Source organism: Pseudophryne corroboree, chromosome 2, assembly GCF_028390025.1.
Source record: "Pseudophryne corroboree isolate aPseCor3 chromosome 2, aPseCor3.hap2, whole genome shotgun sequence".
Classification (NCBI taxonomy): domain Eukaryota; kingdom Metazoa; phylum Chordata; class Amphibia; order Anura; family Myobatrachidae; genus Pseudophryne; species Pseudophryne corroboree.
This window is the reverse complement of record NC_086445.1, coordinates 148,647,525-148,660,802: the sequence shown is the minus strand read 5'-3', so window position 1 is coordinate 148,660,802 and position 13,278 is coordinate 148,647,525. Positions and strand designations below refer to the sequence as shown.

The following is a 13,278-nucleotide window of genomic DNA, read 5'->3' as shown; positions in this document are numbered from 1 at the left end:
TGAAAATAAAAAACCTAAAAAACTTTTTCTAAGCAGCTCTTTAAGAGAGCCACCTAGATTGCACCCTGCTCGGACGGGCACAAAAACCTAACTGAGGCTTGGAGGAGGGTCATAGGGGGAGGAGCCAGTACACACCACCTGATCCTAAAGCTTTATTTTTGTGCCCTGTCTCCTGCGGAGCCGCTATTCCCCATGGTCCTGACGGAGTCCCCAGCATCCACTTAGGACGTTAGAGAAAACTGATTTGACTGAGTCAGTGGGCGGGACTATATGGTGAAGGCCCCAACGCATCCTGGGAGGACAGAAAGCTTGTGACCGTGTTGGTGCCATTTTCGCTGTCGCTCGACAATATCCCAATGTTATCCTGTGGATAATGCTGTGGACCCAGCCAGAGAAAATGTATTTGGACTGTACGAAATGAGAGGATTGTGAGTGATGGTTAAAAAGCAATGGTAAGTCAGAAAGGACTTGTTTGTAGGTAAAATTGCATTGGTGCACCTGTGCATAAAAAAAATAGGATTTGAATTACCTACCGGTAAATCCTTTTCTCGTAATCCGTAGGGGATACTGGGAATCCATTTAGTACCATGGGGTATAGAAGGGTCTAATAGGAGCCTTGGGCACTTTAAGAATTTGATAGTGTGCGCTGGCTTCTACCTCTATGCCCCTCCTACCAGACTCAGTCTAGTAAACTCTGCCCGAGGAGACGGACATACTTTGAGAGAAGGATAGATAAGGATAGTGGTGAGATTACGAACAAGCACACACAAAACAAAAGGAAAGCCATGCTAACCAAACTTGAAACCAGGAACAGCAATAGCTGAACCAACCAGAATACTTAACTAAGTAATAGTGCAGGAAGAACAAAGCACCGGGCGGGTGCCCAGTATCCCTTACGGACTACGAGAAAAGGATTTACTGGTAGGTAATTAAAAACCTTTTCTCTTACGTCCTAGGGGATACTGGGAATCCATTTAGTACCATGGGGAAGTACCAAAGCTCCCAAACCAGGTGGGAGAGTGCTGAGGTTCCTGCAGAACTGATTGACCAAACTGAAGGTCCTCAGCGGCCAAAGTATTGAACTTGTAAAACTTAGCAAACGTGTTCGAACCTGACCAAGTAGCTGCTCAGCAAAGCTGTAAAGTGGAGACCCTCCGGGCAGCCACCCAAGAAGAACCCACTGACCTAATAGAGTGGGCCTGTACAGATTTTGGAACCGGCAATCCTGCCATAGAATAAGCATGCTGGATAGTGAGCCTGATCCAGCGTGCAATTGACTGCTTTGAAGCAGGACACCCAATTTTATTGGGATCATAAAGAACAAACAGCGAGTCCGATTTCCTGTGACGAGCTGTCCTCTTTACGTACACCTTCAAAGCCCTCACGACATCCAAAGACTTTGAAGTAGCAGAGGTGTCCGTAACAACCGGAACCACAATAGGTTGGTTGATGTGAAATGCGGACACCACCTAAGGAAGAAATTGCTGACTAGTCCTGAGTTCAGCTCTGTCCTCATGGAAAATTAAGTAGGGGCTCTTGTAAAACAATGCCAAGGCCAGCAGTGTGACGTAAGGTACTTTACATCCACCTCCTGTAACGGTTCAAACCAGTCCGATTGTAGGAAGTGCAGTGCCAAATTGAGATCCCAAGGTGCCGTGGGAGGCACAAAGGGAGGTTGGATGTGCAAAACACCCTTCAAGAACATCTGGACCTCAGGGAGAGAAGCCAATTGTTTCTGAAAGTAAATAGCCAAGGCCGAAATCTGGACTTTAATGGAGCCTAGACGTAGGCCCACATCCACTCCCAACTGCAGGAAAAGCAGGAAACATCCAGGATGAAACTCCACTGCAGAATATTGTCTGCTTTTACACCAAGAGACATACTTCTTCCATATACGGTGGTAATGTTTAGATGTTACCCCCTTCCCGGCTTGGATCATAGTCGGGATGACCATGTCAGGAATCCCTCTCCTGGTTAGAATCAACCGTTCTACTTCCATGCCGTTAAACTTAGCAGTGGTAAGTCCTGATAGACGAAAGGGCCCTGTTGCAGAAGATCCTCGCGAAGAGGTAGAGGCCACGGATCTTCGATCAGCATCTCAAGAAAATCTGCGTGCCAGGCTCTTCGCGGCCAGTCCGGAGCAATGAGTATTGCTTGAACCTTTTCCCTTTTTATTCTCTTTAGAATTCTTGGGATCAGAGGAAGTGGAGGAAACACGTACACCAGCTGGTAGACCCAAGGAGTTGTCAGAGTGTCTACCGCCACTGCTTGTGGGTCCCTCGACCTGGAACAATACCGCTTGAGCTTCTTGTTGAGTCCAGTGGACATCATGTCGATCTGTGGATATCTCCACCGACGTGTCAACCATCGGAACAGCTGCTAAGGAAGTCTGCTTCCCTGTTGTCTATTCCCGGAATGAAGACTACCTACAACGCCACGGCGTGTTTTTCCACCCAGAGAATTCTTGACACCTCTGACATTGCTGCTCTGCTTTTTTTCCAACCTGTCGGTTTATGTACGTTACCGCCGTCACATTGTCCGACTAGACTTGAATGGCCTGATTCCGAAGTAGAGATGAGGCCTGCAGAAGGGCGTTGTAGATTGCCCGGATGACTTCCCGACTTGACCATCTTCCTTAAAACTGCACCCCCTGGGTGACTGCCCCCCAACATCTGAGGCTTGCGTCTGTGGTTAGTAGAATCCAATTCTGAATCCCGAACCTCCAACCCTCGACGAGGTGAGAAGTCTGTATCCAGCACAGAAGGGAGATCCTGGCTCTTGGCGACAGACTGAACCTCTGGTGCATGTGAAGATGCGATCCAGACCATTTATCCAACAGTTCTAGCTGGAAGGGCCGCGCATGAAACATTCCATACTGAAGCGCCTCGTAAAAGGCCACCATTTTCCCAAGAAGGCGAATGCACAGATGCAGCGAGATCCGGATTGGCTTCAGGACAGCCTGAACCATCGACTGGATTACCATTGCCTTCTCCAAGGGAAGGAACACTCTCTGAGACTCTGTGTCGAGTATCATTCCCAGGAAAGGAAGCCTCTGCGTTGGTTCCAGGTGAGACTTTGGTAAGTTCAGAATCCACCCATGATCCAGGAGTAGTCTGGTTGAGAGGCCAATGCTGTCCAACAACCGCTCCCTGGATGGTGCCTCTATCAGAAGATCGTCCAGGTACGGAATTATGTTCACTCCGTTTGCGGAAGTGGTAGTGACAGTCCTGCAATGCAAACCGTAGATAAGCCTGATGAGGCGGCCAGATCGGAATGTGAAGATACGCATCCTTGATATCCAGAGACACTAGGAACTCCCCCTCCCCCAGACCTGAGATCCCCACTATCAGAGACTCCATCTTGAATTTGAACACTCGTAAGTACGGGTTCAACGACTTGAGGTTCAAAATCGGTTTTACCGAACCGTCCGGTATAATACCCCTTGTTTGCAAATGAGGTGGAACTGGAACGATGACCTGAGTCTGTACCAGTTTTTGAATTGCGACCTGTAAAGTTATACTTGCCTCTTGTGAAAGTGGTAAGCCTGATTTGAAGAATCTGTGAGGTGAGAGCTCCTGGAAATCCAGTCTGTAGCCCTGGGAAATAGGATCTATGACCCAGTGATCCTGGCACGGACTTGTCCAGATGTGACTGAAATTTTTTAGACGGGCTCCCACTCCCCAGTCTTCCAGGCATCGCAGCTCACCGTCATGCTGAAGGATTTGAGGAAGCAGAGCTTGAGCTCTGTTCCTGAGAACCAGCAGTTGCTGGTTTGCATGGTTTACCTCTAGCCCTCTGGTGGCTGTAGAAGAACCTCTGGTTTTGCCCCTAAGCTTGGCCGTCCGAAAGGACCGTAAATTGTAACCTGAGTAAGCCTTCCTGGCTGGGGGAGCTGCAGAAGGAAGATATGTGGACTTACCCGCAGTAGCTTTAGAGATCCATTTGTCTAGTTCATCTCCAAATAAGGCCTCTCCTGTGAAGGGTAGGCCTTCCACTCCTTTCCTGGAGTCCGCGTCAGCAGTCCACTGGCGTAGCCATAAGCCCCTGCGTGCTTACACTGCCATAGCAGTGGTGCGTGCATTAAGCAAGCCTATTTCTTTTATGGCCTCCACCATAAAGTTTGCAGAGTCCTGTATATACCGTGTCTTTCAGGGAGGCTGCACCTGGAACAGGCAATACAATCTTTCGTGACAGCCTGGATACTAATGCATCCACTATCAGTGGATTTTCCCATTTTTTCCTATCCTCAGGAGGAAAAGGAAAAGATGATATTAACCTTTTAGGGATTTGAAATTTCCTATCAGGAATAAACCACGGTTCTTTATACAGGGTATTTAGTTCCTCTGACACAGAAAAAGTGGCTGAGGATTTCGTTTTTATAGTAAAAGAAGATTCCTCACTCTCCTCTGTCACCTTAGGGATATGCAGAACTTCTCTGATAGCCTCTATGAGTAGCCTCCCCCACCTCTGAGTCCACCTAACCCTCCTCCATGTCTGACCCTGCATCATCAGAGTCAGACGGCAGGAAATGGGCCAAAGTATGTTTTTGTGGACAAACGGCAGGGGACTGAGATGCTGGTTTGGGTACTGAGTCTCTTTTCATAAAGTCATCGATTGTCTTAAGTATTGCATCTCTTTCTCATTGCGGAACAATTTAGTAGAATTATTGGAAATCATTCCCTTAATGGAGTCCAGCCATGCTGGCTCTGCCCCCCTAGCCAGGGCAGGGACACTACACTGAGTACACAGTAGTGAACCCCCTGGAGAAGATGAACACTGGGCCTTACATGAAACACACTCTTTGCTTGACATACTGTAACAGTGGCAGCACACACAGACAGGAAAAGGTTAAATGCCCAATTAACCCACAAAGAGCCATTCCAGGGAGACACAAAGATGGTATGGAGCCAGCACATGGCGCCCTTACCGCTAATGCCAAGCTTAGCCGGGTCATAGACTAAGTACCTAAATTAGGGACTCAGTACACTAATAATCGCTTCCCCCCCCTGCTATGACCCCTCGTACCGCTGAGGTAATCTGGAGTCTCTCTGGAGGAGATGCGCGTCCCTGTCAGTCGGCGTCTGTGTCCACTGCAGAGGGAAAATGGTGCTGGTGAGCTGCTGGATCCGCTCATAATGAAGCCCCGCCCCTTCAATGGTGCTATCGTCCCGCTCTTTTTTATACTGGCTGAGGTGATTTTGTATCTAAAATGGAGTCAGTCCCCTTTTAAGTCTGTAATGCCAGTCTGGGTACTGTGTACACATATAGTGTACTGAGGCTTAATTCGCCCCCTCAGAAGTTGTGCGTCTGCACTGTGTACTGAGTCTGGAGACCCAGCCGCCCCATGTAGAAGCCATGTGTCTCCGTACCCTCAAGACGCCATAATGGCTGGCGACCTGCTAACCGGGATGCCGGCTTAGTACTCACTACTCTTCTTTCTTCTGGCTTTGTTAGGGGTGGCGGCATGCTGCGGGAATGTACGCTCGTCGTGGTGGGGCTTGCGAATAGTTCCCTCAGGAGCTAGTGTCCTGTCAGCAGGGGACGGGACCATTAGCCCTTCAAGAGGTTGGGACGTTCCCTCCCCAAAGTCCCGCGAAGCAGGCAGGCTGGTGCCATCCAGTCCTGCCTAAAAATAACCAACAGATAAAACAAACGCAGAAAACTCTTCAGGAGCTTCCAGAGACATGACCGACCTCTCCGGGCACATTTTCTAAACTGAGTCTGGTAGGGGGGGCATAGAGGGAGGAGCCAGCGCACACTATCAAATTCTTAAAGCGCCCAAGGCTCCTAGTGGACCCGTCTATACCTCATGGTACTAAATGGATTCCCAGTATCCCCTGGGACGTAAGAGAAAACAAATTACAAAAATACAGATAAAAGCAAATGTTGGTAAAAAGGATGGTTTTTGAAATGTCCAAGTAAGGTAGTTCCGTGCTACTTAATCAGATTCAACAATCAGGAGGTGAATGATATGAAGAGTAAGTGACTCAAATTTGTTATTAGTTCTTCAATTGTCTATGTTTTGTTAGATTGGTGTCCTTCTGTTTTACTTCTGTTTCACTTAGATTGAACGCTGCTGTTGTGTGTCAATTTTAGCACACTTTGATACAAATGCCTCAAAAATGCCTCTCTCCACTTCAATCTATCCTCAGTGCTGCTGCCCGTCTCATCTTCCTCACCAAACGTACTACATCCACATCCACATCCCCTCTCTTGCAGGACCTTCACTGGCTACCCTTCCCATTCAGAATCCAATTCAAGCTTCTCACCAGTGCCGTTTCTTGCGGCGGGCGAGCCGTGCAAACGCACGGGGCGCCCGCCGCGGCACTTCTTGAGGACTTTCAATACCCCCTCCCCTCTCCTCCCGAGTGCCCAGCACGGGGGGCGGGGTTTCGCGGAATGATGCAATTGAGTCGTGACGTCACGACGCAATCGCGTCATTCCGCAAAACCCCGCCCCCCGAGCTGGGCACTCGGGAGGAGTGAGAAGGGGGAGCCAATGAGGGAGAGGCGGCTAAAGAGCGGGAAGAACCGCTTCAAATGTAAGTCAGCCCCTCTCCATCTCTCCCTCCACCACCTGCCGTACTGTGTAAAATGGGGACACCTGTCTGCCGGAATGTGTAAAATGGGGACTCTTGCCTGCCGGAATGTGTAAAATGGGGATGCAGTCTGCCGTAATGTGTAAAATGGGGGCACGTGCCTGCCGCAATGTGTAAAATGGGGGCACGTGCCTGCCTTAATGTGTAAAATGGGGACACTTGCCTGCCGGAATGTGTAAAATGGGGACACTTGCCTGCCACAATGTGTAAAATGGGGACACTTTCCTGCCGCAATGTGTAAAATGGGGGCACGTGCCTGCCGCAATGTGTAAAATGGGGGCATGTGCCTGCCACAATGTGTAAAATTGGGACATTTGCCTGTTGTACTGTGTAAAATGGAGGCATGTGCCTGCCGGAATGTGTAAAATGGGGATGCAGTCTGCCGTAATGTGTAAAATGGGGGCACATGCCTGCCGCAATGTGTAAAATGGGGACACTTTCCTGCCGCAATGTGTAAAATGGGGGCACGTGCCTGCCGCAATATGTAAAATGGGGGCACGTGCCTGCCACAATGTGTAAAATGGGGACACTTTCCTGCCGCAATGTGTAAAATGGGGACACTTGCCTGTTGTACTGTGTAAAATGGAGGCACGTGCCTGCCGGAATGTGTAAAATATGGAGGCACGTGCCTGCCGGAATGTGTAAAATGGGGATGCAGCCTGCCGCAATGTGTAAAATGGGGACACTTGCCTGTTGTACTGTGTAAAATGGGGGCACGTGCCTGCCGCAATGTGTAAAATGGAGGCACGTGCCTGCCGCAATGTGTAAAATGGAGGCACGTGCCTGCCGCAATGTGTAAAATGGGGGCACGTGCCTGCCACAATGTGTAAAATGGGGACACTTTCCTGCCGCAATGTGTAAAATGGGGGCACGTGCCTGCCACAATGTGTAAAATGGGGACACTTTCCTGCCGCAATGTGTAAAATGGGGGCACGTGCCTGCCGCAATGTGTAAAATGGGGGCACGTGCCTGCTACAATGTGTAAAATGGGGACACTTGCCTGTTGTACTGTGTAAAATGGAGGCACGTGCCTACCGGAATGTGTAAAATGGGGATGCAGTCTGCCGTAATGTGTAAAATGGGGGCACATGCCTGCCGTAATGTGTAAAATGGGGGCACATGCCTGCCGCAATGTGTAAAATGGGGACACTTTCCTGCCGCAATGTGTAAAATGGGGGCACGTGCCTGCCGCAATGTGTAAAATGGGGGCACGTGCCTGCCACAATGTGTAAAATGGGGACACTTGCCTGTTGTACTGTGTAAAATGGAGGCACGTGCCTGCCGGAATGTGTAAAATGGGGATGCAGTCTGCCGTAATGTGTAAAATGGGGGCACATGCCTGCCGCAATGTGTAAAATGGGGACACTTTCCTGCCGCAATGTGTAAAATGGGGGCACGTGCCTGCCGCAATGTGTAAAATGGGGGCACGTACCTGCTACAATGTGTAAAATGGGGACACTTGCCTGTTGTACTGTGTAAAATGGGGGTACGTGCCTGCCGCAATGTGCAAAATGGAGGCACGTGCCTGCCGCAATGTGTAAAATGGAGGCATGTGCCTGCCGTAATGTGTAAAAGGGGGACACTTTCCTGCCGCAATGTGTAAAATGGAGACACTTTCCTGCCGCAATGTGTAAAATGGGGGCACGTGCCTGCCGTAATGTGTAAAATGGGGGCACGTGCCTGCCGTAATGTGTAAAATGGGGGCACGTGCCTGCCGCAATGTGTAAAATGGGGGCACGTGCCTGCCACAATGTGTAAAATGGGGACACTTGCCTACCGTGCTGTGTAAAATGGGGACACTTGCCTGCCATGCTGTGTAAAATGAGGACTTTTTTTTTTTTATCCTGTGGTGGCCGTGATGATATCAGATGAGGCCACGCCCATCTTAACAAAGCCACACCCATTTTAATGAGGCCACGCCCCTTGTCGGGAGCACGCGCGCATGATTTTACTCTTTATATCTATGGGGGGGCGCATTTTTTTTCATGTGAATGGGAGGGGGGCGCATTTTTAAATCTCGCACTGGGAGCCAAATTGGCTAGAAATGGCCCTGCTTCTCACACTCCCCTACAAAGCCCTCACCCACTCTTCTCCCTCTTACATCTCTGACCTTATCTCTCTTTACATTCCCACCTGTCCTCTTCGCTCTGCTAATGCACGCTGTCTCTCCTGCCAACGGATTACCTCATCCCACTCCTACCTCCAAGATTTTGCACGTGCTGCTCCCTATCTCTGGAATGCTTTACCTCTCCCCATCCAACTCTCCATCTCTACAAAACTTCAAACAGGCTCTCAAGACCCACTTCTTCACCAAACCCAGCCAACTCTCCTCCTAAGCCTCTTGTCTATGCTCACTGTCTACCCCTTCTGTGTCGCCCCGGTCTGTTAGCCCCTCACCTTTTAGATTGTAAGCTCGCAAGAGCAGGACCTTCTTTCCTCATGTGCCTTTCCTTTTCTTACTTACATAATCTTATACTCCTCACTCCCAGTGATGGCACCTAACCCCAGGTTTTCTATAACTGTCCTATTTTGTCCTGTACTGTAAGTGCTGTTTTTTTGTTCGCTCATTTGTTTATGTACTGTGTAATGGGCGCTGCGGATCCCTTGTGGCGCCATATAAATAAAGGATAATAATAATAATAATAATAATAATAATAATAATACAAATGCACACTTCGATAATAAATGCACAGCCTGTAGCAGTGATGGGGAACCTTTGGCCCTCCAGCTGTTGTTGAACTACATATACCAGCATGCCTTGCTACAGTTTTGCTATTTGGCCATGCTAAAACTGTTGCAGGGCATGCTGGGATGTGTAGTTCAACAACAGCTGGGGGGCCGAAGCTTCCCCATCCCTGGCCTACAGGACAGAACTTAAGTAGAAGAATACTGCATGTGAAACCAATAATTGGAATCTACAACCACTCCCCACCCCCTAGAATGCCAGGAGGTAAAATACCTTACAAAAACAAACATGCATACCACATAGTTAACAACTGGGTCTATACAATTCAAAACTAAACAAAGTAGAATCAGAATGAGATATTATGCAATAATGTTTCAATTTGCATTACCTAGTTATATCAGTCTGGCCTATAGAAGTAGAAAGCAGCAGAATATGTTGGTGGTTGTAATCAAGTTACCTAGTAATATCAGCCTGGCCTATAGAATAGAACCTGTGGCGAGCGCAGTTAGCCAAGCCAGCAAGGGGCTTCGTTGCACTTGCCCCCCTGCCGGCATTCTGGTGGCCGGGACCCCGACGTCGGTATGCTGACCGCCAGGATCCCGGCTGCTGGCATACCATACCCAACACGGTGAGGACTATATGATTGTTAATTCAGCCCATCAAAATGATGAAACAACACAACAGTAATGTCAGCGCCCAAATGGAGCAAGACCTGAATTGCTCCATCGGGAGCCCTCCAGTGGCCGCCAGCGCGCAAAATACTTTTTAATTACCCTCAAAGATGAGGACCAGCGTTAGCCTTTTATTATATAGGATATAGATTTAAAGGCGGGTGTTGCTTTTTTTCACACTACTGTCTAAACCACACAAAAGAAAGAAAGCTGCACTGGATATCAGATAATACCACAAAGCAGTGTTCAATGGTATTACAGAGGAGAAAGCACAGGCTATATTGCAGCATACAGGATAGCATGACAGGACAGAACAGGAAACAGATGACATCACAGTGCAGAATACAATGTATAAGGTATGAGGGAACAGCACATGGTCTTAGCCATCTTAGAGATGTATCAGGAACAAGCACCCCAGAACAATACACTTGTAGTATATAGTCAGTGGCAAAAAGGTGGTTCATATATTACAACTGGTTTTAAAATAAAAAAAACTATAAGTACATTAATGAAAGGCTTATACTGCCATTAATGTCCCTAATTTCCATGGACAGTCCCAGAACTTAAAATTTGTCCCTGTTTTTCTGTATCGCCCAAATATGAAACAAAGATTTTTTTTGTAAGTTATATGTAATGCTTAACTTCTATAATTATCGGGGATTTAGATATTCAAAATGTTTGAAAGGGAGAATTTAAAATTCAAGACATTATACTATGCTGACATTCTGTGAACATGCCATGCTGGGGATTGCAGTGCTCCAAGCACAGTATCACATGTAACCTGCCTGGACACACTGGTGCAGTGGTTAGAATCACAGATGGTTATTGTATACTGTACAATATTAGGAAATTACACTATAGTGATGTTCCTTTTGCTGTATTAAGCTGCTTGAGACCAAGGTCTGCTAAAGGACACAGACATCCACATGGTACATCAATGCCTCTGAACACGTGACAGATACATTACTACTAACACATAAATGATGGGAGATGACATGAAGGAAACATATACCTGTTGTATTGATCATACTTTTGGGTGTTGCTCCAGTAGCAGCAAATATATTTGGTGTTGTGCTTGGGGTTAGGCTGCCACCGCTAGCAGCTCCGACTGTGTTCACAGCTAAACTACCAGGTGGAGGCTTCTTCACAGGCACCACCACACTTCTGTAAGGAACAAGCCACAAAGAGAACACAAATATTACCAGTGTGCAGCCATCAATATTAATATATCCATTCATCAAGTCTTTACAGACTGGCACTCCATATTAGAGGTCAATTACCCATGTACTCATCCTCAATGACAACAAAAGCAACCCTAAATATCCACGAGTACAGGCAGCACTACCCAACTCAAGAGCAGAAACAGTCGGGTAGTTACCAACGTTTCAGATGTTTAATACATCTTTAGTTAAGGAAAGGGAAGATGTAAAAAACGTCTGAAACGTTGGTAACTACTGATTGTTTCTGCTTTTGAGTTTGTGAAGCTGGGGAGTGCTGCATGCACATGTGGATATATATCTGGGTGTCCACATGCCACCCAACACAACGGAGACGCTCCTAGAAGAGTAGCGCACCATATTTTTGTTCAATTGTGTACCTTAGTCACATCGCAGATGCAGCAAAAAGACACTCACAAAGCGCCAGAGATGCTAGCCTGCGACTGACTGCACATGAATTGCTTTTATACACTTTCACAGTCACAGATGAAGCACAACGGATCCTTGTGTGGGGAAAACCCACAGTACCGCAGCCTTTTTTTTTTTTTCTACAAAGATTCTGCCTAAGTTGCACTCAGATGTACAAATGTAGCACACAATATGCACATTCTGAGCAGAAAAGACACTCTATGCAGCCGAGTCTCACTGGACCTGGTGAGAGGGGATATTTAGCATGACAGTAAGAAAGGACATACTATATATATATATATATATATATATATATATATATATATATATATATATACATACATACAAACAAATCTAGAAAACCACAGCACTCGGTCACAGGCCTTTTCATGCACCCCTGTGTAATCTCACTTGTTCTAAACCTGTGTCAGCTGCTCCTTAGTAATTTATCAGCCAGTGTCAGGTGACTAGTGTACCTTTAAAAGCCATAAGATGCATGGCAGATACACATTAAACCTAGTGGGCATGTGTGCAGTATATTATGTGTGATACAGTTGCCAGGTTTTAATTTTTGAGACTTTGTGATAGTGTAGGACCTGCATGAAGGTGGGGTACCTTGGCGAGCGGTATGCAGGCTTCCGTGCATTGGCCAATTCACTAACTAAACCCCCATCATTTATTTATTGATGTTGTGAGGATAAGTGAGCTTGCTATGGTGAGTGCTGAACTTTCTGTTTGTGTATGTATATATATATATATATATATATATATATATATATATATATAGTGAGGTGGATGCCCGGCACTCTGGACTCAGTAAATGTGGTAAATGATAGGCCCTCCGGTACTGTCAACGTTTCAATTTATTGTAAATTTTCCTCAAGACATGTCTTGAGGAAAATTTACAATAAATTGAAACGTTGACAGTACCGGAGGGCCTATCATTTACCACATTTACTGAGTCCAGAGTGCCGGGCATCCACCTCACTACAAACACGTGAAAACGTCAGCACGGGCACCGGACCAAGTTACCCTTCCTTCCAAAGAGTACCGGACCATCACACACCTATATATATATATATATATATATATATATATATATATATATGTATATATATTAGTGTTCCTTCTAGGCTGTTTCAGCAGGGTGCTGCACCCTGCCCATTTTTGAAATGTGAAAAAGCACCCTGCCCTTTTTCAGTGCACCCTGCAGGATCATAAATCACCCCCTTGTATACAGAATGTAACAGTCAGAGTGCATGTTACAATGTTGTTGTCTACTCCTCGCCCACCTCTGAAATTGGAACACAATTTCTATCCTTAGCCAACTGGATGGCAGAGGAGGCACTGTAAATAACACAGCACTCTGATAAAGAGGGAAAGAACAGGGTAAGCAGTGAGCATGTACTGCTTACAGTATTTCCCTAGTAGAACAGACTTATTTTTTTCCTATATATTTTAACCCATTGTTTAAAACTTTTCTGTTTTATAACACATAGAAGACTGGACATATACAGTATGTTTCTCAGTACAGATGTTAGGTGTCTTATATGTATGGATGGGTATATGATTTACTAAGGGCAAAATGTATGTACAAAAACTATAAACACATGCGCTATGCTTTGTGCGCAAAGCGTCACATCAAAAAAGTGCCCTTCAAAATAAAAATGTGCCCTCTTCAATGCTCAGCACCCTGCC

General features: G+C 46.7%; 1 protein-coding gene across 9 annotated transcripts in view; it reads right to left on the bottom strand.

The window, feature by feature from the left end:
• NBEA (neurobeachin) overlaps positions 1-13,278 on the bottom strand; it is a 1,049,301-nt gene that overhangs the window by 567,636 nt on the left and 468,387 nt on the right. For 8 of the 9 annotated variants that reach the window (XM_063951806.1, XM_063951798.1, XM_063951815.1 and 5 more), the window contains one exon: positions 10,968-11,119. In XM_063951806.1, coding sequence (XP_063807876.1) covers positions 10,968-11,119 — 152 coding nt within the window. The remainder of the gene's footprint in view (positions 1-10,967; positions 11,120-13,278) is intronic. The other variant, XM_063951811.1, reaches the window with a different exon arrangement.